Source organism: Aptenodytes patagonicus, chromosome Z (genome assembly GCF_965638725.1).
Source record: "Aptenodytes patagonicus chromosome Z, bAptPat1.pri.cur, whole genome shotgun sequence".
Taxonomy (NCBI): domain Eukaryota; kingdom Metazoa; phylum Chordata; class Aves; order Sphenisciformes; family Spheniscidae; genus Aptenodytes; species Aptenodytes patagonicus.
The window spans coordinates 2,823,697-2,848,097 of NC_134982.1; the positions used below are offsets into that span (position 1 = coordinate 2,823,697).

The window sequence follows — 24,401 nt, forward strand, 5'->3', positions numbered from 1 at the left end:
ACACGATGAAACCTAACGTCTTACGTGATACAGTGCCTGTAAACCTTATTTAGGAAATATGGTAAAAAAAATACTTATTCTTGAGGTTTGCCAAATGCTGCATTTCCAGCATAAGAACTCAAGACTGATCACCTACAGGGAGCTGGGTTAACAAATTACACTACTTGCATCTAATAAAATAAAAAGATGAATACAGCTGTCAAACTTCAAATCACAAGTATGGCTAAGACAGAAGTTAAATACATTCCCTCAAATGCCTTCAGCAATTTATAGATAGCTGGAAAGAGCCATTTGGCAAAACAAGGAATCCAGAAAACACTACGGCACATAAAGCAGTCCCAGACACATAAATAGTTACACTTTTAAAAGTACTTAGGTATAGTTTCAAGGACCTAGAATTCAGCAACTAAGAAAACTCTAGCCCAGAATAACTTTAAAAAAAAAAAAAAGAAAAAAACCCACCCTCACACTCTCTTCCTCCTGTTCTCGAGAATCTTAATATTAAGTTTCCCTAAACGTAGTCAAGGACTTTATTGCTCAGTAATCCCCATTGTTTTGAGTAATGTTTTTATGAGCTTAGATCTCAAAGATCATTTTTCAAGCTTGGGTCTAAGCAGCCAAAAGTATCTCTGTTTAAAGTAACAGGGTTACGCTATTTGACCTTGTATATAAATGTTTTCTGTTGCACCGCATATCCAACATCCCCTGAGGACTAGAGAGGGACAACTGGTGTGTGGAGCAGGTACAAAGTGAATGAATACAGACTTACCACGATGCCACCCCAGCCCCAATCCTGCCACCTCATTCCAAGTTCACTTGTACTGTTTGCAGGGGCAGTGGGTGGATGGGGGGGGGTGTGCTGTCATGAGGGAGAGCTGTGTTACTTGTTTTCAGGTAAGGAAAAAAGGAGACCGAGCAGTTAATGTACTTACTAATGGCTGGGGCTATTCCGCCTACTGATCCTGGTCCAGGGATGTTTCCGGCTACTGCTGCAGCCTGAGCAGCAGCAGCAGCTTGGGCAGTGGCAGCCTGCTGTTGCATCTGACGATGACATTGGCGTAAATCAAACACCTTTAAAAAAAAAAAAAATCAAACTATGTAGACTTACCGAAATCAATGAAGGAAAGAATTCCTCAGCTCCCATCCCCAATAATCTGGACCTCTGCCCTCCCAAAGCAACTGCTACAGTCTCACCATACACTTGGGTAAAAGCAAACCTTCCCTGACTAGTTTAATTTCTAACAGAAATAATCCATTAAAGCTGATTCTTAGAGACTCTTCTCATATGACGTTACCACCACTGGCAATACCAGAACCTGGCTGAGCTGAGCAGGCCAAGGCAGCACCCTGTGCGGAACTGACTGGAGGATCAAAGTCTGAAGGATGCTACAGGCTGATAAAATCCTGACTTTTTAGTTAAATCCCAGGATTTCCAGAAGACAGGCATATAAATGAAAATGGAAACCAGCAAGTCCTGCTTAACTTTGTCAGACTTTATTCTTCTTCACCGCTTTACTGAAATGTGTTAAGTCTATTTAAAAGAAATACCAATAACTGATAGGCCTGAAGTTTCAGCAGCTAGGTTTCAGGTCAGTGGCATTTTGTATCTTTGTGATCAGGCTTGGCACTAATGCATACAGGAACTCTGTTCTCATACTAGAAAGCTTGTACATAGAGGCCAGTGGGGTTTCTTTCACCTTCCTTACACAACCTGCCTGCAAAACTGAGGATTTAAAAAAAAAAAAAAAAAAAAAAAATCACTGCAAACTTCAAGCAGTTTATCTCTAATTCAAGAATGATTTTTGTTACAAGTGTGACTTGTCCTAAATAAAGTTTCAAGTCTGGCAGAGGCATGTCCAAGTAAGAATCTCCTGAAAATAATTTGTTTCCATGCAACTTTCTGTGACCCCTGGATCACTTCATGTTCGTAACACTTTAACGCATGCTTTACACTTCTTCTGCATCTACTTTCCCAACTTTTTTTGTTTTGGAGAGGGAGTAAAGAAACAGATAACCTATGCTAAAAATTTTAGTAGCAGTTAATTTAAAACTGTAAAGCTAAAAATACAAAAAACTGCTATCAAGATTGTTTGTTACAAAATACAAAATTAGTTACTGTCGTAGTATCTAGATGATACTTTCAGTTTAGAGTCATTTAAAAAAGTCGTCTTAAGTGACTTGTCAAATGGAAAGCTTTAGGGTTTTTTTAAAGGATAATCAAAAGCAAAGTTACATTTACTTCAGCATCTCATAGCTTCCCTAAACAAGAACCAAAGGTATGCTATTTCCCCCACAATTTTCATCTAGCAACGTCAAACCAACCTTTATATATGCACTTGGGTAAATCTTGTGAACAGCATCCCCTGGTGCACGCCCTGCTTCTCTATCCAGGTAGTAACTCTGAACAAAGACCGCATGGTCACTGAGGCATCTAACCCACACGTCACCTTCTCCTTTGCACTCCAACTGCACCCCTTTACCTATGTGCAACCTGAAAAAGAAAAACAGTTCCAATGCACCTGTGTATACATACTATAAATCAGACCTTTACTAAATAAACCATAAACAATTCTCCAGCTCTCAGTCATCTGCAATACCTTAATTTACACTCCACTCACACAAGGACTTGAAATTGTAGTTATCATCTTAGGTATAACTTAGTATACAGTTACACAAAATCTGTCAAGTAAAAAACCATCTGTAATACCATGTAAAGATCTATGGGAAACACAGAATGTAGAAGCAATGATACTCGAGTAGGAACTACTGCACTCACTGCCAATACAGAGCTGGGATATCAAACGCAGTCAGTTCTGTTCAGAAGTGTAAAATCCCACAAGTATTCTAGTATAGAAAGTCACTCAAGTACATAGACAAAGCCACATTTTAATGCAGAACTGTATATTCATTTGGATCACATCAGAGCAATCTAGCATTTTGACTGTCATAATGCAACATTTCTGAAGACATGGAATCATTTTATTCCTTTTCGTTTCAAAGAAGAAAAAGAAGTCGCAAGATTGCTTTGGTTCTCTATGCTTCCACATCAAAGCCTAGCACATGCACGGTGAGAATGAATGAATATCCAGCTAGCTCTCTATCAACCTTCCTTTGCTCCTTTGACAAATCTATATATTGCAGTTATTCTCACATCGCTCTGTGGTGTGGAGAGCTAATATTCAGCTTGCATACGTAATGGCACGAGTTGCTAATTTTATCCTTGTAAGGCACAGCCTTTGAAAGCAATGAAAAGCAATACGCTATTGCAAAGCACTGAAGGTCTTCATCACACAGTTCACATTTTGAATGTATTACAGCAGTGGCCTAGAAAGATATGCTCTACTATAGTTAATTCAGTTCAAAAAACCATACCATACTTGTAATTTCACAAGGGAGGCACACACTGAAGGCAAAACAAAATATCATCAAATACCACAGACAGCTGGAGCTTTTGGGATCTGCAGAATACCTTGCTCTCTCGATGGCTTCTGTTCTATGCACGTTGGAAAGCTGGCCCAGGCAAAAACGGTCTCCTCCAGAAGGATCCACGTATCCATCAACAGTAACAATTGGACAGCTTGAAGGGACCTTAAATGTTTCTCCAACTTGCACATCCATTTCAAAATAGGCGATTGAACACCAATATTCTGGAGCTAAAGAATATATACAATCAACTGACTGAAAGGCACAAAAACCCCCCAAGTATAAACCCATTCCAGACAATCAATTAAGCCTTCTGTAACTGCATTTGTCATTCCGATTAAGAATGCACGTTCATATAAGCAAGTTCAGATAGACAGACGTGTCTGCTAGCACAGAAAAAATACTACATACTACAACGAACATGGGCCGGTCGTTTTTATTTGAGCACACATCAATGCTAGACTTCTTTGTAGTTAAGATCTTACAAGTCTTTGTACAGTTTATAATTCCCGTTAGATGTTGTAAACCATCTGCATTCCCGCACCTTATGACTATAGCTTGATTTTGTCCTCCTTTAGCATAAAGAAGTAATACATGTATGCCTATTCATGGCTAGGCTCTCAAACAGATCTGGCTTAAGATATAAGAGTAACTACCTCCTAGGTGAAGTCAGTTTTCTCTATCCTCCCTGCAAAGCAAACCGGATTTGGAAAGCAGGGCAATGGGGGAAAAAAATCAAAGATCACATACTGATCTTGTCTGCACACAAGAAAGTCAGGTATGGGGTAAAACAAGGAAGTATTAAGCCAGGGAGCAGAACAAAATGGCATGTTTTAGTAGCAAAGAGGTGCCTTTTAACTCGTACTATTTTAAAAAGAAAAACTGGCTACAAAGGAAAGACGGTACTTGGAAGAAGCTACCATGTGAGGAAAGGAAACCCAAACACCCAAGTAAGTGAGGAAACCTGACAAAGCACGCAAAGTGATTTTGTACATGTGTATCTGCTGCTTGTGTGCTACCTGGGAGCAACCGGCTTGTCAAGCCTTCTGCACAGTTTGTTGCGCGTGCTTTCAGCGTTACGAGTTTCTCTCTTCAGACATACTAAAACCTAGAGTTGCCATAAAGCTTAATCACTGGGGATTTCGGGGACTCAGCACCTTTGCTGACTGTAAGGGCCCATTTCCACAAGAGTAACAGGGCTGGCACTTAAGCAGCTTGTTGGGTAGGGCAAAGAAAATCAGCACTACAGTGAACTCAACCTAGGGGAAGCAGAAGAGCTAACGCGATAGGACCTAAACGCAGCAGCCTGATAAGCCAACAGGAAAAAGAGCTCTCCCAGTGCCGTAAGTGGTACTCGTTCATTACAAACTGCAGCACCCAACAGCACACCTACTTATCTTAGGAAACTGCTGTTCTGTTTTTATTAGAAAAGAATAAACCAAGGTGCCTGAATTCCTTTAAGTTTTTTTATCTTCAAATAAATACTCATGTCTCTGAGGACTGAATAGGGTAAAATCAATAGGTGAATCAATAGGGTGAAAAAGACATACTAAATAATATGAAATACAATTTAGCTACAGTTAAGCTCAGCCAGCAATTATCAACAGTGTTATTTCTGGTACTGATTTAGTCACTGGCCAATGAATAAATGAGTTAAACTTTTAGGCTTTTCAACTATGCAGCTCCCCCTGTACAGGCAACAGCTTTGCTGTCGTTAAAAACAGAATACCGCCTTGCACCTGCAATGGAGCTAGCTTGTACCGCAAGACGAGACCTCATCGGTTCCATGAACTGCTACCATTAATGAAGACTCTTGGAAAGAGCAAGCTTGTATGCAAAGGTCCAAAGAGGAACTTCAGCACCCAAATACTAAGAAGGGCAATACCTATCTTTCAGGGTATCTGGCTGTGATGATGGACTTCTGGATCATGGATCCAAGAGGGCTTTGGCATGACCTAAACTCCATGATGTTTCTAAGCAGGCAAAAAGTGCAACTTCAGGCACCCTGCAAAGTTAGGATCGAGGACATTCAGAGTTCAGACACCTCCAGGATAGGAACACCAGCGCAGCGTGGGTTTGAGGACTGCCATTTTTGACTTGGGCATTGAAATTAAATTCAGTTCATAGAATATGTCACTATTTCAAAACAGAGGTCCGAATTCAAAAGACGACTTATCACAAAATGGTTCCTCTCTTTCCTTTCTCCTCTTTTGAACATATCTCTCACAAATTTCAGAGTACTTGATACGAAAAAAAAAAAAAGAAAAGAAAAAAATCAGACTCAAACCAGAAAGTTATTAGCTTCCACAATACTTAGCATTACTTGTCAGATTTTACTCACCAGGATGATTTGATATAGGAGGCTGGAATGCAAGTTCATTGTGAACTGGCCCTTTAAAAGAAAACATGCAATTTGTTTTACATGAGGAAAAATAAGGTTTTCTTTCTTAACTCGTTTTCCTATGAAAAAAGACTTGTGAGGATGCCAGATGTTATAAATCCCAGTAATTTCTGAATTAATTGGCCAAATCTGACAGGGGAGGAAAACGCCCACAGAAGAATTACACTTTTAGAGGTTTCCTAAAAATTCAGAAGTTGAGTAGAGCAAAGAGCTCCATTAGTAACCCAGGAAGAAAGGCTGCATGCTGCTCAAGCCAGACCCAGCTCCAGGAGAGAGCCGAAACCAGATGTAGCATGGAGATGTAATGGAAATAGGACGTAGGCTTCACATCTGCCCCCAAGTTGGGCAAGGAGAGAATCATTGTACAGAGGCATGTGATATATAAATCTGTCAGAAACCAGACTTCATTAGTTTCATCAATCACAGAACAAGTTGCCCAGCACGCTGCAGACTGGACCATAAGAAACACTCCCTGAAGAGGGAAAAAAAGCCCTAGAGAACTCATTTTCTAAAGAAAAAAATACTAAATATGGCCTTGGTATCGGTCAGTTTATTCTCTCCACTTTTATAAAATAACTAGGTCCCTTACAGGCAGCAGAGAACAAGAAGGAAAGACTTGAACATAGTATTATAAGTAACAGCAGCTTTTGCAACAAGATGTCAAAACAGGCACAATGTTGGTAGGTGTCAAAACATGCGACTTTCTGAAGTGAGAAATGGCAGCAGGCAAGAAAAGCTCTATGTGATATCACCAGCCAGTTACAAATATTAATTATGGAAAGATACATGCACTGAGAAACATTTATAGAGTATCTACAGCACCACTAAAGTTTTTACATTCTTGCATATCTGACAAATAAGATGATAAATGAAGTGGGATCCTAACAGAACAAAATAATGAAACTTAATAACCATATCTAAACCACAATTTTCTTGATAGAGACAAGCTGAAAAGTTATTCTAACATTAACTCACAGTATATTCTCCCCCCCACTAACAAGCATTGCTGCAAACAGGTGATCTGGTTAAGTACTACATCAGGAAATAAAGAACTGTTTTAGCCTTTTGCCAGAAAATTTAGAAAAACTATCATTTGGGTGGGGGTTTTTTGCACTATACTCTCATAATGCATATACTGTGCTAGACACTTACACTAGAAGTTTGATCACTTTATTTTTTTCCTTCCCATCTCCTGTACCTTAAAACAAGAGGTTGTGGTCCTATTTCGTAGATGAAAAAGATTTTCAAGTTTGTGTGCCAAATGTACCCATGAATCAGGCTGTGGCAAGACCACTTTATTGACAAGTACTTTACTGCACGAGCTTTCACAAAGTTCTTTTAAATCGGCTAGTGTACATGGACACACATCTTCCAAAGCTTCATGTAGATCGTTACATCGTTAAGACATGACTTCAAAATTTCTAGAAAATAAAAACAGCCAGGAACTTCCAAGTTTTGAAAGAAAAATATCCAAACAACACATTCTCAATCAACTTCCTCTTCCGCAAAGGAAATATTTACTACAAGACTGCAAAGCTTTAAAAACAGAGGTTTAGAAAGGAAATGCAAGTTTTGTTAGGTATAGTAAGACATCTATAATATAGATGGTATCCCTATAGCTACCTGAACTTCTAGTCTCTTCTGCTTTAACAGAGGAAAATCCATCAAGCTCTTATATTTAACTGTCAGAATAGACTAAACATAGTAATGGTAGTTCTATAATGAAAAAAAAAGGATTTGGGGGTAAAGAATAATCACAAATGAGCCCCCACCGTTCAACAACATTGAAAACAAAGTGATTTGAAAATCTGCACTACTTACAGTAATGTCCAGGATGCATAGGTGGATGATGCTGAAGATGGCCATTCTGGTGGTGAGGTATGGTAGGTGTGTAGGCTGCCGTCCGACTTCCAGTCCAAGTTGTAGTACTATCTAGAAAAAGAAAGGAGTGGTTGGTTTTTAAGGGAGTTTTTCCGCATCTCACTTCTAATCCTCTATTTCTCCTGAACATTGGGAAACCGGTTTTAGAAAACTAAGAAGAGTGCACGTATGTATATACTCACTGTGATGGTAAGTAGCTGGCTGAGCTGTAAACCCATTCTGCTGAGTTCCTGGCTGAGGCCCTGAAGCAATCTGTAAGAGTCCATCACTATGGCTACCTGTCAATATACTGGTAGGTTGACCTGGTAAAAGAACACACTACCTATTCATGAACGTTCCAAAATTTTAATTAAGAAGAGCTCAGCACTACTGGGTAGGAAAATACACCCAACTAAGGGCACTGCAATACACAGTTCCTACAAGTTCGGTTTCAGTATTTTTTTCCACCCACCAGAGTGTCTTAGGAAACTTGAAGCAAGATGCTCTGCATCAGCTAATTTTGACTCTGACACCCTTAATATTTTAGGAGTAGAAGTATGCAGAGAACTCTGTTTATCAACCGCATCTTTGTTTTGTTCACATCTCATTTTTCAGTTTGAAAGGAAAGAAGAAGAGATGTCACAGGTTTTATTCAATAACGTAGCTGGAGTAGATTTGGTATGAATCCAAACAGGCCAACAGTAGGTCCAATAAGTTGCTTATTTTCAACATGCTGTAACCACTGTTCCCAAGGAGGACACTCACTTAAATTTACGTTCCTCCAAGACATACTGAACAGTATTTTATTTTTAAAAATAGTGCTTGAATAGAGCTGCATACATCACTGGACTCCTTCCTGAGAAAGTTGCTGTTTTTTTTTTTTCTCCCAAATAAGTATTTCAAGAATTGTCTAAGCTTTAAAGTAAAACTACAGATATTTCAGAACAGGTTAACAGAATTTGATTTTAAAAGGCTTCAGCTCAGCCGTTAACACTAAACTGATCAGCAGTTTCACAAGTACACTTGCACTCTCAAACTGTTGTGGCTAGCAGAATTTAACACACTGAAAACTTGAACTAAAACCTAAAAACGAGCTTTTTTTTCCTGTCCACTTGGCTCCAACAATTATAGCACTGATGAGAAAAAGTTATCGACTATAAACTGTTGTGCAAAGGCAATACAATTAAACTGCCTACCCTTTTTTCTCTGGAGACAAATACAGACATCGTATCTCAGCTTGGCAAAACCATCATTAGTTTTAGCAAAAAAGTTGCCAGCTAAAATTAAAGAACATTATCAAAACACCATGTCACCATAATTCAATTTGGTAACGTGAAATCCATTATATTCACACATCTTTGATATCAAAGTGACGGAGAATATGTGAAACCCCTCCAAACTTCACGGTTTCCCTACATCAGGGCTGCAGGACACTGCATACGTAACTGCTTTACTGTCCTGCTGGAGTGAAGTGTGAGGTTTGATGTTGGTAAGCCAGACTCTTCCACTTGTACCAAATACACATAGAAAAGTAAGAAAAACTTCAACGCAGCACTCCACCGGACTCATGAAAATATTAATTAGGGCTGTCACTTTGGTAGCACAGTGGGCCATTACAAAAAATAATCAAGTTAAAACTGGAAGACTCATTTTGTCAGCTGTGGAACACTAAGGAATTGTCTGAAAACCTCTCGATACTGCCATCTTGCAGCATATCTGTTTGTTGTCCCGCTTGCTGTTGTAATAAAATAATAAAATTCTTCCATTCCTACAGCAATTATTCCAGTAATAGCCATAGTGTTTTGTCAGCGGTCAATGTTTTAACACTGTATCACTGAACCTTTGGCGTATCCAAAACAATCTTGTAACACTCATGTAATGTCAGTCTCTTTGAAAAAAAGACTGAGTCACCAGGAAAAGTTACTCCAATTATGCTCCAAGTTAAAACCTCATGTTAACACTTACGAGACTGCCTAGGTCATATTGCCACACACTTTATCAGTGTAGTGTGGCAGCAGCACAGTTCCAATGCAAGACCTACTTTGGCAAAAATCAGTGGTTATCTTTGAGCTTTCACATTTTCACAGTTTAGTATTTCATATAGTCTCGATGATCTTACTTGTTGAAGCCACAGGAATGTTGGGAAAGTTAGTGGTGCTGGTAGTGCTAGCCTCAGTAGGAGCTAACATGGCTGGGGTGCTATAAGGCTCTGTAGATGCCCTGTTACTTGGTGGATGCTGGATGGTTTGGACTGAATGGCCTTCGGCAGAAGACAATGACGGCTGCCCCTCGTAGTCATGAACGTATTCGTCTTTCACCAACATGCTTGATGGAGCTGTGAAGAAGCAAACGGTTAAACATGCAAAGGAAATCTATTTTCAAGATTTAACTACAAATTGCACTACTACCTTCAAGCTATAACAGTGCTATTAAAACTACCGGGGGGAGGATTTAACCTAGATAAACATTGCTAAAGCACTCCTCTAAATTACAAATAAACACTTCAAGTCAGAAGCAGGAAATTTTGAAGCATAACTGGATAGAAAAGCAAACTGTTTATTTTGCTTACTGCTATCAAACAAGTAGTTTAGTCCCAGAGTAGTAGACTCCAATAGCATTTTGTTTCCTAGTCCATCATTGTGCGATTGGACATGGTTAATAAAAGGGAAAAACATACTTTTTGTCGAGCACCTAAATATATGTTAATGCAGTAGCTAACAAACCAATTCCTAGTATACAAGTAAGAACATACATAAAGCTCCTACGAAAAATGTAATTCATGAACACAGCACATAAAATACTTCATGCATCCCTTAAGTAATTTTAAGCAACTCCCATCCAAATTGACTCGAAACATCAAATGCATATTCAAAAACAACGTAACACTACTCTATATCTGACAATGTAGCCACTCATTCAGAATATTCCACATACAGCATAAGGAAATTACTACCATCGCCACTACAAGAATTTATTTCTATATATCCTATTGAGCATGTTCAAGTAAAACACTTACACTACATTAGCTCCCATGCCCATTTTTAAAGCAGCCTTAAATATATTAAAATCTGACAGTAATTTTCTGTTTCCTGCTGCAAAAACAGTAGCACAAGAAGAAAACACTTATTATGTATTTAACTGCTGGCTAGTAAGCTTTGATGCTGTACATAAGGATCATTTTTCAGAAGACACAGGTAACAATGCAAATTAGCAAAGACGAGCACGCAAGTTAAAGCTTGTGAAGTTAACAGTTTGTTGGGTTGTTTTTAAGTCATTTTTGCTTGAATACTTCTAATAATGTGCTAAAAACACTGGACTACCCAAATTTCCTTCTCTGTGAACTTCTTCTGGAAGGGGAAAAAAAAATTCAGTTTTGAAATAAAGCAGTTACCAGCTGCATAATCTCAGATTCTGAAAAATGTTCATTGGACATTTAATGTCCAATTTCTCTCAAGTTTCAGGGAGAGGAAGATTATTAGACTGCTTCATTCAACTGCATATTAATTACAGAATTTCTGTTATTTTCTTGTTAAACTACTTATTGAATCATAAGTATCTATTATTCCCAATTCAATTAATTAGTATATCATATGGGTGCACACGTTTTTGGGTGTGTGTTTGGTTTGGTTGGTTGTTTTTTTGTTTGTTTTTTTTTTCAGTTAGCAGCATTCAACAGTGAGGTTTTTGTTTTTCCTTTTCGTTGGGGTTTATAAGTTGCAGGCAATGAAAACAGAACATAGCTACAAGCTAAGCTGAAGCCTCAATTTAAAGAGTTCATCAATACTTGCCTCTCATACGCTACTTCGCTGCTTTTCCAAAACCGGAGAGACAAATGCATTTCCATCTGCTCTCTATACTCCCTCCCAAGGAGATGCACAGGAATAAACTGTGTACATACTGAAGAGTTTTAACACAGTTTGTGCTCATAGAAATGCAGTAGTAAACAGAGCTACTTACCAGAACTCTGTAGTGTCAATCCTGAGAGATCTTTAAAAAGAAAAAGAAAAGGGGGTGTGGAGCATTATATACGCAGAGATCTTCAACAACGTTTGAACATTAGGTTTATAAGCCTTTACAAATTAGTACTACAGACTCTACGTATTATACCCCCTCCATCACAAGACAAGTCTCCATGCTAAGTTATTCCTGGGATACACATTAACTGCAAGAACTGTGTGCAAAGCCAACAGAAAGGCTTAAACAAAAGCCACAAACTGTTCTTTCAAATCTGGAATAAAGGTAAAAGAATAATTCCATTAAGAAGATGGACAAGAGCATATGAGCGTAATTTATAATTACATCATTAAAAGTTAATGTTTCCAATTTAGGCCTGTATTTTCTACACTCAAAAGGGAAACATTTTACATTTTATTCCCACTGTTCCATTTTAAATCAAGAGTCTACTTACCGATGCCAGGCGATACTACACGCTCATAATGGTAAGGATTTACACAGACACTGTCACATTTTAAGTCAAAAGCATACTGACAATATTTAACATGCTTGAGTTCATTTTTATGAAGATCAGGCCACCTCCAAAGACGAGCGTAAATCACATGAGGGAATCCCTTGCGACCAGCCACCTAAAAAGTTAGACACAAAAGTTGATTGGGAAAGTAGCAAGACATTTCGCTTTACTTAGTGAGGAGCAAAGCTGGAAGAGGACAAACAACAACACAACCTCTCTCCATCATCAAAATATGAAAAAAAAAAGGTGGTGTCGAGTTTACCCAAGTTCTGTACTCAACAGAAATAAATTTCTATTAGGGTTTTGCTACGGTTAAGCCAACACTGAGATTCTTAAGAAAAAATACTGGATACAAAATGGCAGAAGCAGAATTTGTGCTTAATGTAGTATGTATGGTCACCTTCCCCACCATGGATGATGAAGGAGCTTTGCCCCAGAAGAAGAGGAACGAGGCACTAAGCTACACTATAAGGAATTTACAAGTAGAAGAATGCCAATCCATTATACTGGAAAAAAAAAAAAAAATGCTTCTAGGGTAGACAGAAAGCTAGCCAGCAAACATGACATCTGTCCTGGAACAAGGAAATCGCAACCCAAGCTATACAGGTACTGAGTACTGATGATATAAGGCTAACATAAATCCTCAGTGCAGACTCCTTGGAGTACCTTAGCAAGGGATCATAGGTCTTTCTTCACACTGCTGACCAACACAGAGCTAACAGAAGCTTGTAGTGAAAATACCAGGATAAACAGCCGAATTTGTTACGTGACCCTGCTTTTTACTGCCACACACACACTCGTTTAGAACGGCTGATCCAACGCCTTCTGCTCCTTTTGAAAAAAAATAATCAACTACTGCAGCAGTCCAGAGCTCCAGCCACAAAACATGCCTACAAATGGGGGCGAGGGGGGATGCAAGAGAAGAGCTACTCTTCCTCAACACTCTAGGATCCTGCATCACTCACTTTTGCTCCAGCTTCACTAGGAGGAAAACATCTGATTTTCACTTGTACTAACCTGAAGCCTCCCATCCAGCGTTCTCTGTATTGTAACACACTTGCTAGGATGAGCTCCATTTGTGGTTATAGCTGTAATCAAAGAATCCAATTCATCTTTTTTCTCCTTTAGCTTTTTAACTAAACTTTCAATTGCGCGTTTTGCAAAAGTTTCACTCTCTCCACCTTGTCGATGGCACATCAAGCTGTGAACAATGCTCAGACAAGCATCATTACTTGTTGGCGTGTTAGTAATAGACATATTGTCCATTTGTCACAGCTTTTTCTTTCAGATCAAATGTCAGTTTTGGGGGCTGTTATGATTTTCAAGCTGATGAACAAGAGATGATCCAAGTTAAGTGTTAGATGTACTGTCTCTTGGTAAAACCTAGGAGGAAAAAATATCTACATTAGAATTGTTTTTAACAAATTGCAGATCATGTTTCTAAGGAAGTCTGTGGCTTTTTGCTTCTTTTATTTTCAAGCTAAGTGCAGGATATTAAAAGCACATGAAAAAACTGCATTGCTTGTCCCATGATAGCTAAAACACGCTTAAGACACTGCTTGCACAGTTTTAGATATAAGATTTTTTTTCCCCTAGTAACAATATTTAAATAAAGGTTATAGTTTATATACATGTACACATAGTATGTACATATAGAAAGGTAGGGATTATTAGATGAACAGGCTCTGAATCAGGAAAAGGAGAACAGTGACAATGATTTCCTATGTTTTATACTGGTAGGATGAAAGCAAGTGAAAATACTGACTGGGAATCAAGGGGCATTGATTTAAACAAAATTTGAATAGTGAAGAAGCATGAATGCACACCAGAATCATCTGTCATCTTTATTTAATAATCCTGTTCAAATAGTTCAGCTATGTTCTGACCTCAGACTAACTCTATTTCTCTTTGCTAATCAGAAAGGCAAAAATTGTACCTGGCCGTTAGCTTAATACACATTTATGTAAATTAGTACCGTGTGTATCTTTCTATACGAAAAATCCCAACTGGCACATTTGTCTTTACTTGTTTGGATCCAGCTTCTTCTGGATCAAGACAAATCAACTGAAGTCACTAAAAAAGCACTTCTAAATTGTCTCAAACAGAACTGCCTCATTTGCGCTAAATATAAGATAAGGAGTAAGTCCGTCCTAACACATTTGGCCTTTAAACTCCATTTGTTAAGAACCTGCAGTGGTTTCTGGTCATGAAGTCATTCTTCTCAAAGCCAGCAGACCTCATCCTTTTGAGGTTTCCTTTAATTCACAAATTAGAAGAGCTGGCCTGATTTTCTCAATTCTGAATGAGCTAATTACTACGCTTTATCTTGCTTTATCCAGAAACACAGGACAGCAGGTTTTGTGCACTCACAGAAAAGGAGTCTATTGTTGTCAAAAAGCTGCTCTGGTTCTTCAAGCACCTCTGGCTTCAGGTAGTCATGCACTAACACCATTCTACCAACTATGTGGTCTGACTTTCCTAAGGCACTGGCAGCAAATACACAGAAGTGATTTTACTACATTTACATTTTCTGAGTAAGCTTAAAATATAAGCCTTTCTGAAACTAACATGTTGTTCTCAGCAATGTAAATAAAATATATTTGGTATTAATAGTTAAGGAAAAAAGCTTGTTTGCGTTATCTGAGGAACACATCCAGTCAAAGACCTGTTACTGCACTGGAATTTTCCATGTTATTAGAGATACAGTAGTAGCAGCTATTTATTGGAAACAAATGCGTTGCACAAAAATAAGAGTGGGACGTTAACTTAGAAAGTTAACGCATCACACAAATTACAGTGTGAATGCATGGCTTCCCTTCTTGTACAAGGAATACCGTAACACAAATCCAGCACAATTATAAAAGGAAACAAAATCTTCCCTGTTTAATATTTTGTCCAATTTCAACTTCAATACAGCACGCTTTGGTATACTTGGAAAAAACACATCACAAATCCTTCCCCCCCCCCTCCATTTTCAATACTTCTCTTCTTTTGTAAGGATGCTCCTGGACCTAATTTTTCCCAAAGGAAAACAATTACCTAAAAGTTTGAGTAAGATCATTTTACCTAGCTATTAAAGTTTCCCCTCAATGCTAGGGGTTTTTTCGCGCTTCAACTCAATAAGCCTCTTTTCAAAGTCAAGCTTAACCTGCCAGTCATTCTCCATGGCAACTCGCACTCGCATAAGTCCATAAAAGCTTGCCAGCTAAAACAGAATAGAACATCATTTTCCTTAAATATAAAACAGCATCCCAGATAGATATGCATAAGTAATCACAAGTAAGTGACTTGATAAAGCTATTAGCCAAAAGAGCATTAAATAAAGAGATGCTTAAAATTAACCATGCAGCTCTATCTTCTACATCCCTAAACTTATGAATGACAATTTTGCTTGCTGACTTTCAGAAGACTAAGACCAAGCAAATAAATCTTCATTTAAGTGGAATGATCTTCAGAAATGTTGAGTCACCCCTCAGCTGCCACCGCGCTCAACAGGAGCTTCTGACTGTTCAGCACTTTTAAAAGCCAGGCCACTTGTTTAGGATTTTGAATACTGTTACACACTGCTGGTGTGTAATTGCACGGTAATTCAGGAGCCTTCCTTTAGATGTCCCCTCTACAGAAATCCTGTGTTTAATCTTGCAATTTCGATCCCCAGAAAAAGGGGGTGAGGTCAGTGGCTACCAACCTGGCACATATTGATAAATGCTGCGACATATTTCTTCTGAAGCACCAGAAGCATTAGTATATTTTGCAGACAAGCCAAGTTTTTACGTTCCACAAATTTAGTTTCTCACAAAATAGCTCTACAAGCCTATCTTTGACTGAGTCACACATTCAAGAGGTGCCTTAACACCTTCTTACTATATTGCTTTCATGTGTGCAAATAAAAGCAAAATGCAATCTTAAGGCGTTATATTTTTAGAAGATAGCCTTTGAAGATAAGGCTCCAGCATGCCCTCAGACATGGAGTGCTAGATGTTCTGCAAAACAACAGTATGCTTGTGTGATTTAACGTTTATTTGATGCGAGCATGAAACTTCAAATTTGTTCCTTAGCACGCTCCCTGCCCAAGTGGGTGATCCCACACTACAGCTCAAGCTTAGATTTACAGTGGAACAGGTAGGGCCGAACATATTGAGCAAAGATCTTCTTACTTCCCTCTACCCAGGAATTTCATGGAAACAGCAGTGGGCGAGAGAGTGCTTTAGGGGAAAAGGGGCAGAGAGAAGAGACAGGGAACATGAGAAAAGCAGCAGCAGGAGACAGCCCTTTTGAAGTGAAGCTCTCAGCTTCGCCTACCAAGGAACAAAAAGGTATTTCTCTCCCTTTTGCTATAGTGTGATGCAAGCAGAACACAGAAGGAAAAAAAAAAAAAGGAACAAGCTAACATAAATGCTGACAAGTTACAAAGTTATAGAGAAGTACCTCATTATGTTATAGAAAGTAATTTATTTCAACAACTAAGTATTAACAGGTATGTTACAAAACAAGTGAACAACTAGTGTTCTGCGATAGTCTAAGTATTGTAACAAGAATAAGATCCTCTGAAGAGGAGATAAATCTGAAAGACAAAAGAAGTTAAGATTGCCAGGTAATTAACAACACCTTTGATGATCTGCAGCAAACATGCTACTATCTCAGAGAACTGATAAGTAACCATTAACTGAAACTCTTCCTCCAAGACTGATGCAGACTTGAACGAATACTGTAATTCTTCCGTACATCCTACTCCTCCACGGCTGCCTTGCTGAAGGGTGATGTATCTTTTTAGCCTGTGCAATGAAATTCAAAACATGAAGCAGCTGTCTAAAATTAAAAATGCAACACTGGTGCCACATGCCGCATTTTCATGTCTGTGGATAATTCTGCCAGAAATGGTTACCTGAACAATACAAATAGATTCTAAAAACATAGGCACCTATAATAGTATGCTACCTCATATAACTAAAATCAAATATATTATCGACTTATCTACCTGGAAGTAACATTACTGAGCTCTCACACCAGTGCCCTCGTTGCACTTCCATTTATCTTATGGGCAGGAAAGCAAAATAAGCACCATACTGACTCAAACTGTTCCACTGTTCTCAGATCAACTGCTACATTCCGTCTCTCAAAACAGCAATCATTTTACTAGCGTGACTAGAAAACAGAGACCAGGTTTAATGTTCAGCATCTTCTGCAAAAGCTATGAAAACCGAGTGCTAGCTCAGAGCTCCAGGAGAGCATTCCCATTTGTGGAAGCAAGGTGCTTCTGATCGACTAGACAAAACTGAGCAAAGTCCAAAAAGCAGATGAGATGTCACCCAAAGGGATAATTAATGCATTTATGGAACAGAAAATTAATATTCCACCTTGTTTGCCAGTGTCTCTTCAGCTGCACCAGCAAGTTAATAATAAAAGCTAAGACTGCTTAGGAACAAGTGCTTTTACATGCCAAAAACCAAGGGTAACAAAAACAGCGTGAGCCATGACTTCCAAATATTTGCAGCAACTCTTCAGGCAGCATACTAGGTATTTAAGAGATACGATCATTTGGAAGGCCTCACACGAGGCCCGAGAGTTGCTGAGGTATATTGTCGTTTGAAATTCTTCATCAAAAAAGCATGCAGACGCATACAGACGTAGACAGACACACACGCACGGTCTGAAGAAGGTACAAGGGTTTTAGAAAGAGAAAAAAGTTTTTCTGCTTTTCATGGTTAGAAAAAACACACGGACTTGATTGCCTTGCTTTTACAGAGGTATTACTAAAGTTGTACAGAAGCCCAACTGAGACCTAAGGGCAGAGGCTGGTAAAAAAATACAAAGACTTCACCTAAACCCCCGTCAACGTGCCCTAGCCATTCAGCCAAGCAAATTTTGAAACTTCTCTGAAAAATCCCTTCCTCCAAACAATTCCCATTTCCAATTCTCTAATGTGGTTGAAATTTACTGAGAAGTTACAAATCCAGATTTCTTAAAAAGAACTCACATTCTTCTCTACATATTAAGAACAACCTTAAATGAATAGTTTTTACACTCACAAGTCACTTATCTTCCCCCTCTCCTCCCACAAAAACCACACTTTGCAATTTGGGGAGAACGATCAACCCCAAACAAGAAAAGGAAATACTACACTTACACAGACAACCCCAGGCGGTTATGGATGGAGCTGGAAGTCAGGGACGTAACCCAAAGGAATATGATCCAGGCAATCAGCAATCCAACAGCTTGGGCAAGACGGTTAATCCAAGCCCGACGCTGATACGATACACTACCCTATTCATTTACAGTAGGGTTTAGGCCAATCGCAGCTGCAGAGGGATCAAATTCACCAAGAAACTCAGTCTAAAAATGTGACAGTCCAAATGCCACTGGATAATTACTTTAAGATGTGGGCAAAAGGCCAAACCCCCCTACATGTCACTTTCTTAGCATATATTTTATTCATTACATTTTGACAGCAAACTAGGTATTTTCCAAAGAGACAACTTGAGACTCTTGGAGACTTCATTGTTTGCAGGACAAACTACATGAGAAATAGTGTGATTAGGAGTGACCAAGTAACACTTTTTTTAAAATAAGAATTGTGAAGTGCTGTATTTAAAGGAAGAAAAAAAGTCGAAAAATATAGTACAGCCTTGGCACAACTGGAAAAATAGTTCCTGCAGGTGTCAGGGCAGCAACGACCCTTTGAAAAGCTTTTGATGGAGAAAGAGAAGCAGTCTTGCAGACCAGCTCAGAAAAGAGGGTCCTGACAGAGATATGGCGCTAAAGGTCCAGAGATGCTGGCGGGGAAGGCTGATAAACATGGGGGGAGGCAGGGGAACGTGCAGCATACACTGACACATCAGAAGCGAATGAAGAATGCAAGATGGATTTGCAACCGCATGTACAAGAAGCCTGAAATAAACAGTTGTGATGGAAATCCAACCAGTCTGCAAAGTCAAAATCAAAGAAAAAAAAAAAGATTTTATGCGTGCTAAGTATCAGATGACACACTGGGGGCTCAGGAAGCCTTTAAACAGCAAGGCTGAGAAAGATTTGCCACCTTTTTGTACAAACTGATCAGACAACAGTCCTGTGTCACCTTAGCGCATTTCAAACGATCATCAGCAGATGATCGTCGTAGGTCTCTTCCAACTGAACTGTTCTGTCCCAAATAACATGAACGCGGATTTTTAGCAGCAGTTACGCAAAAATGTTCTACGATGCACGTAAACATATAAGCCTGAGAATTTTTAGTACTGGTATATCCACCACATAAGGGCTGGTGTTACAAACATGTAAAGGGATGCTAAAGACGATAACGTAAGGCAAGTAAGTCTGTCTAATGGCATTTACCAGGTACAATACAGCATTTCTGTCTACGCTATGAATCTTGAGGTAACTTGGCCATTATCCGTTGTAAGATGTTGTAGAAAGGTCTAAGCAAGTCAGAAAATTTGCAGGCAGAATATTCTTTGAGATGAGCCATGACTTAAATGAATATTACTACTATAGTCCTCCAAAAAAAAAAAAAAGCTCATACCATCTGAGCTTCCAAGGAGAAAAGAAAATAAGAACATGTATATTGCAGTAACAAAGAAAGACCACAGCCAGATCAAGGCCTGTGGTGCCATATGATATCGAAGGGAAAGGAAGATGTACAGCCTGCATTTCTGAGGAGTCACATACTGGGGGGAGGAGAGAAATGAATTTATGCAAAAAATATCTTTACGGCCAAAAACGGATTTCCAAGTTGCAAATATGAAGGTAATTTTTGGAAAAATATATCTAAGAAAGAGTAAGAATCGTTTGCTTGAAGCTGCCACTGATGCTCTGGGAGCACAATTTACCAGTAACAGCCATCCCAGCCACAGATTTCCAGCATTTTGATACCAGGCAGTAATGCAATGCTAACGAACTGGCTAATTAGAATAGCGTACAAATTGACATCTTGCTAGAACATTTCACACGAATAAAGGACAAGAAAGGCTCTTGCATAAGCTGTTGCCTCCAAAATTAGACAAACACAAAGATGTCAGCAAAGCAGCACACACATTTGATAGCTTTTAACCACCAAAACATTACTACAGAGTTTTGCTGTTTAATAATGCAGTGGTAGAAGTTTTATGATAAACATGATAAAGAAAAATCCATAAACCAATAAAACAAAAGGCAGCTCGTGATTTGATGAAGATATGAATAAGTGATTAAACTGCAGATACTTTCCAGCACATTAGACTATTATCTACTTGCCCAAAGGGTGAACAGGAACAAGATGTTTGTAGACATAAGAACAATTAGCATTGAAGAGCCAGAGAAACGGTACTAAGAAGGTACTGCACTCCCGCTCTTCTGTACAGTAAGAGCTAACATTCCCCAGAATACTATTTTTGTGCGTGTATCTGAATCATCAGTATCAATTCTGCTCATCTCACTGTCAGTAGCTACAAAACTTTGAGACACATGACAGCATAAAAGGAACCGGAGAAGAGTTTTAAGACAACTCTGAGTGGTAACTCTTTCATCTTAACATAAATCCACGGTTAAAAAGTGCGAGCAGCCATTTCTTTGTGGAAGAAACTGATCTGATATAGCTGCCCAACTGCAGCTCTCAGCATCTTTACTCCTCTCAGCTTCCACCTGTGCACTTCAACTGCTTTCAAAAGCACATTACAAATGCAACAGACCGATCCTGTAAATGGAGCAAACACTTTCTGCTGCACAAGGTTCCAGGGTTTTTTAATCTCGTTCAAGAAACTAACACAACAGTGAAAAACACATCCAAATCCTTATCTTGCCTTTGAATGCGTGGGGGGCAGGACACGATGAAAAAGGTAGCACTACTATGCTGATGTGACTACATACGCACACGTTTTAAACCCTAGAAAGTTGCGTTTTTCATTTTGGTTCCCCTTTCCTCTCTCTACTTTTTATTTTTGAGAAAGCATACAGCTGAAAAAAACCACTCCTCTTTTCAATACAGGCTTCTGTATGGTCAGAGAAGGAAGACCACTGCACGTTACACCACCAGAGTGGGAAGGGCAGTAAACTCCTCTACAACTAGACCTACTTCCACAAGACAGATCTAGGCACCTCGCACCACCTCACCTCCGAAAGGGCACCCTTGGTGCCCCACCGAGCAAGAGATCATCCCCTCCCCGTCCTAGCACCTGTGGGGAAGGAGGGGATGAAAACCTGGGAACGGCAGGAGACCACGTTCAGAAAGCAGAAGGTGGTGGAAGTCCTTGCCGTAGAATGACAGAGCAAACATGAACTGAGTTCTCCCTCAGAGTATCCTGCAAGACCCATCCTCTTGCAGAAGGCTTCCTTCAGCAAGGACAAATAGTAATTTGTCAAAACCTCACAAACAGAGGAAACAATTGTGGCTACGCCAAGCAATAAAAGGAAGAGTCAAACCTTGCTCAGGCAGAAGTGGTGTGATTTTTCACTTGTACGTAATGTTTCGATACCCTAGCAATAGGTGTATTAGATAACATCTGTTCTTTATTGTAATCTGCACAGGGATAATGTTCTCTGCATTTGTTCGAGCTTAAAAAAAAAAAAATCACCTCTGGGCAAAGCAAGCATGGAAAATTCCAGCCCCAACCAAAAGCAGAGTTTTTCACAAGGTTAACAACATAGGAAAACACAGTCCTAAAATTCCAGCAGGACCTTAACAACAGCACGGCGAAGGCTGCTCCTCACCAGGATCCACCAATCTGCTCTCAGCACCTTTGTTCTCCACTAAATCTGTTGATACCTCTCAAAACTCCCATCCCTGTTGTGTTAGCTGCGCTTGAATGCATTATGTAAAGAGCCATCCACTTAAAAAAGGAATTCTAATCAGTTTGAGACATTTACTGCTTCTCTTTAGGTTTCAGCTCTTTGAAATAAAGTTTCTATATCAATATTAAACACACATGCTTATGCAACAAGCAAATCAAAAGAGGTTCATGAATGCAAAGCGAGAAGAAACTCCTTCCAGTAGCAATCCGGCCAAGATAAGAGGAGGGCCAGAAGGACAAGTTGCCTACTTATCATGACGCTGGAGTATGAAAGCACGTTTAGTTTTATAGGGCAGGATAGCTATTTCAACAACCTTGCATGGAATTATCTACATTACTGAATGAAGTAACAACAGTACAAGAGTCTTACCATTGAAAAGGTGACAGCTATTGCAGAGTCTGAAATCACTCTTGCCTGTTGACAGTGTCACACCGTTCTTAACCACGATAATGTGAGAAGCGGTGGTAAAAGACACCACGATCCTACTCCAGCCGTATGTGTTTGACAACAATTGGTTTGCAGTAGTACAATTTGGGCTCTAAGTAATAACACACCTAACCCACAACCTAGATTACCCCATAAATTAACCAGCCTTCCATGGTAAAACCTGTAAGACTCAACTATGCAGCAAGTCACAAACCTCCCCAAAAACCCAACACCCCCAGAAACGGGGATGGGAAGGAAAACCAGTGAAGATGGCATAATCTTTAATTAACACCCCTTGTGCTGAGCAGCCCCACGCCGTCCGAAAATCAGCTAAAAGCACCGTTCCCTGTTATTGCAAATAAGATGGCAGATTTCGGAGAACTAAACGCGAAGCGGCTCACACAAAACCATCCAGGGCATTTTCCAACGTGCGGGAGAGAGCACGAAGAGAGCGGTCTGCACGAACGGCAGCGGAGGAAAGTTTAACTGGGGACAGGCCGGCTGCAGAGCCTTTACGAGAGGGCACCGAGATTTTTAAAAAATAATACTAAAAGTTCGGGGGCGGGGGGGGGGGAAGAAGGGATCATATTTTTTTCTCGCTCAGGGAAAGCGGGGGAGGTGGGGAAGGAGCCGGGGAGGGGAACCCAGCGCAGCGGGGCCGAGGAGAAGCCCCCGGGCGGCGGGTGAGGGGCGGGGGGGGGCCGCTGCCCCGGCTCCCCGGAGCGGCAGCCGGCACGCCCCCGGCGCGGCCCGGCGGCTCCCCAAGGCCCGAGGCGGCGGGGGAGGCGGGCGGGAGGAGGGGGCGCGCTGCGGGCGGCCTCGGCGGGCGGGCGGGAGCCGAGAGCGGATGTTACCTGGGCCGCGGGCGGCGGCGGAGCGGCCGCTCTCCGGGCGCGGCCTGCGGCTGTGGTGAGGGGCGGCGGCGGCGGCGGCGGCGGCGGCGGGGCGGGGGGGGAGCCTTCCCTCGCCTCAGCCGGCCCCGGTGCGGCGGAGCGGGCCAGGCCTCCGCCCCCCCGCCCTCCCCTCCCCGGGCTGCGGCCGGGCCGGGCCGGCGGGGCGGCGCTCACAGGCCCGCAGCGCGGGGGAGGGGGGGACCCGGCCGCCCTGCGACGGCCGCCCCCGTCGTCGCCGCCGCCTTGTTGTTCTTCTTGTTGTTGTTGTTGTTGTTGTTGTCGTTGCCGCGGCTCCGGCCGCTCGCGCTCCGCGGCCGCCGCCGACACGTCCAGCCGCCACCGCGCATGCGCGACATCCGGGTAACACACACCCCCCGCCGCCACCGCCGCCGCCACAGCCGAGAGCCTCCGCGCCGCCGCCACCCCCGCGCCGCCACTGCGCCTGCGCGTCCGCCGCCCCGCGATTGCCGAGCCGCCGGCAGCCGGAGAGCGGGGCGAGCGGGCGCGTTCGGGGGTTTATTTTTGTGGTTGGCGTCCGGCGGCGACGCGCCGGGCGGGGCAGGCGGCGCTCCTGGGATGGCAAGCGCGGCCCCGAAAAGGCACAGCTCCAAAAATGCAACCCCGACAAATGCACGGGTCCGCAAACGCAGCCCCTGCGAGTGCAAAAAACCCGAAAATGCAATCGCCGTAGATGCGCAGCCCCACAAATGCAACCCCCAGGAGCGTAAAAACCCCACAAATGCAACCCCCAGAAGTTGAAAGCCCTGCAAATGCAACCCCCACAAACGCACAGGGCCACAAGTGCAACCCCCACAAATGCACAGGGCCACAAGTGCAACCCCCACAAATGCACAGGGCCACAAGTGCAACCCCCATAAATGCAGAACCCCGCAACTGCAACCCCCATATAAACGTATGGCCCCGGAAATACAACCCCCGTAAGCGCAAAGCCCTGCAAGCGCAACCCCCACAGACGCACGGTGCCGCAAGTGCAACCCCCACGAGTGCAAAACCCCGAAAACGCAACCCCAACAAATGCAAAGCTCCACAAACGCGAGCCCCCTAAGCGCAAAGCCCCACAAACGCAACCCCCAGAAGCCGACAGCCCTGCAAATGCAACCCCAGCAAACGCGCAGCCCCGCAAATGCAACCTCCAAAAGCGCGAAGCCCC

At 41.4% G+C, this 24,401-nt stretch overlaps 1 protein-coding gene across 3 annotated transcripts in view; it reads right to left on the reverse strand.

The window, feature by feature from the left end:
- Positions 1 to 23,256, reverse strand: part of LOC143173158 (mothers against decapentaplegic homolog 4) — a 28,710-nt gene extending 5,454 nt beyond the window's left edge. The window contains exons 1-11 of one of the 3 annotated variants that reach the window (XM_076363265.1): positions 23,192 to 23,256; positions 13,170 to 13,535; positions 12,093 to 12,267; positions 11,642 to 11,671; positions 9,804 to 10,019; positions 7,888 to 7,983; positions 7,646 to 7,756; positions 5,765 to 5,815; positions 3,470 to 3,653; positions 2,323 to 2,491; positions 933 to 1,071 (exon numbers count right to left, since the gene is read on the reverse strand). In XM_076363265.1, coding sequence (XP_076219380.1) covers positions 933 to 1,071; positions 2,323 to 2,491; positions 3,470 to 3,653; positions 5,765 to 5,815; positions 7,646 to 7,756; positions 7,888 to 7,983; positions 9,804 to 10,019; positions 11,642 to 11,671; positions 12,093 to 12,267; positions 13,170 to 13,418 — 1,420 coding nt within the window. In that variant the 5' untranslated portion in view covers positions 13,419 to 13,535; positions 23,192 to 23,256. Of the gene's footprint in view, positions 1 to 932; positions 1,072 to 2,322; positions 2,492 to 3,469; positions 3,654 to 5,764; positions 5,816 to 7,645; positions 7,757 to 7,887; positions 8,008 to 9,803; positions 10,020 to 11,641; positions 11,672 to 12,092; positions 12,268 to 13,169; positions 13,536 to 23,191 lie in introns of all 3 variants that reach the window. The other 2 variants (XM_076363264.1, XM_076363267.1) reach the window with 2 other exon arrangements.
- Positions 23,257 to 24,401: the final 1,145 nt, after the last annotated feature.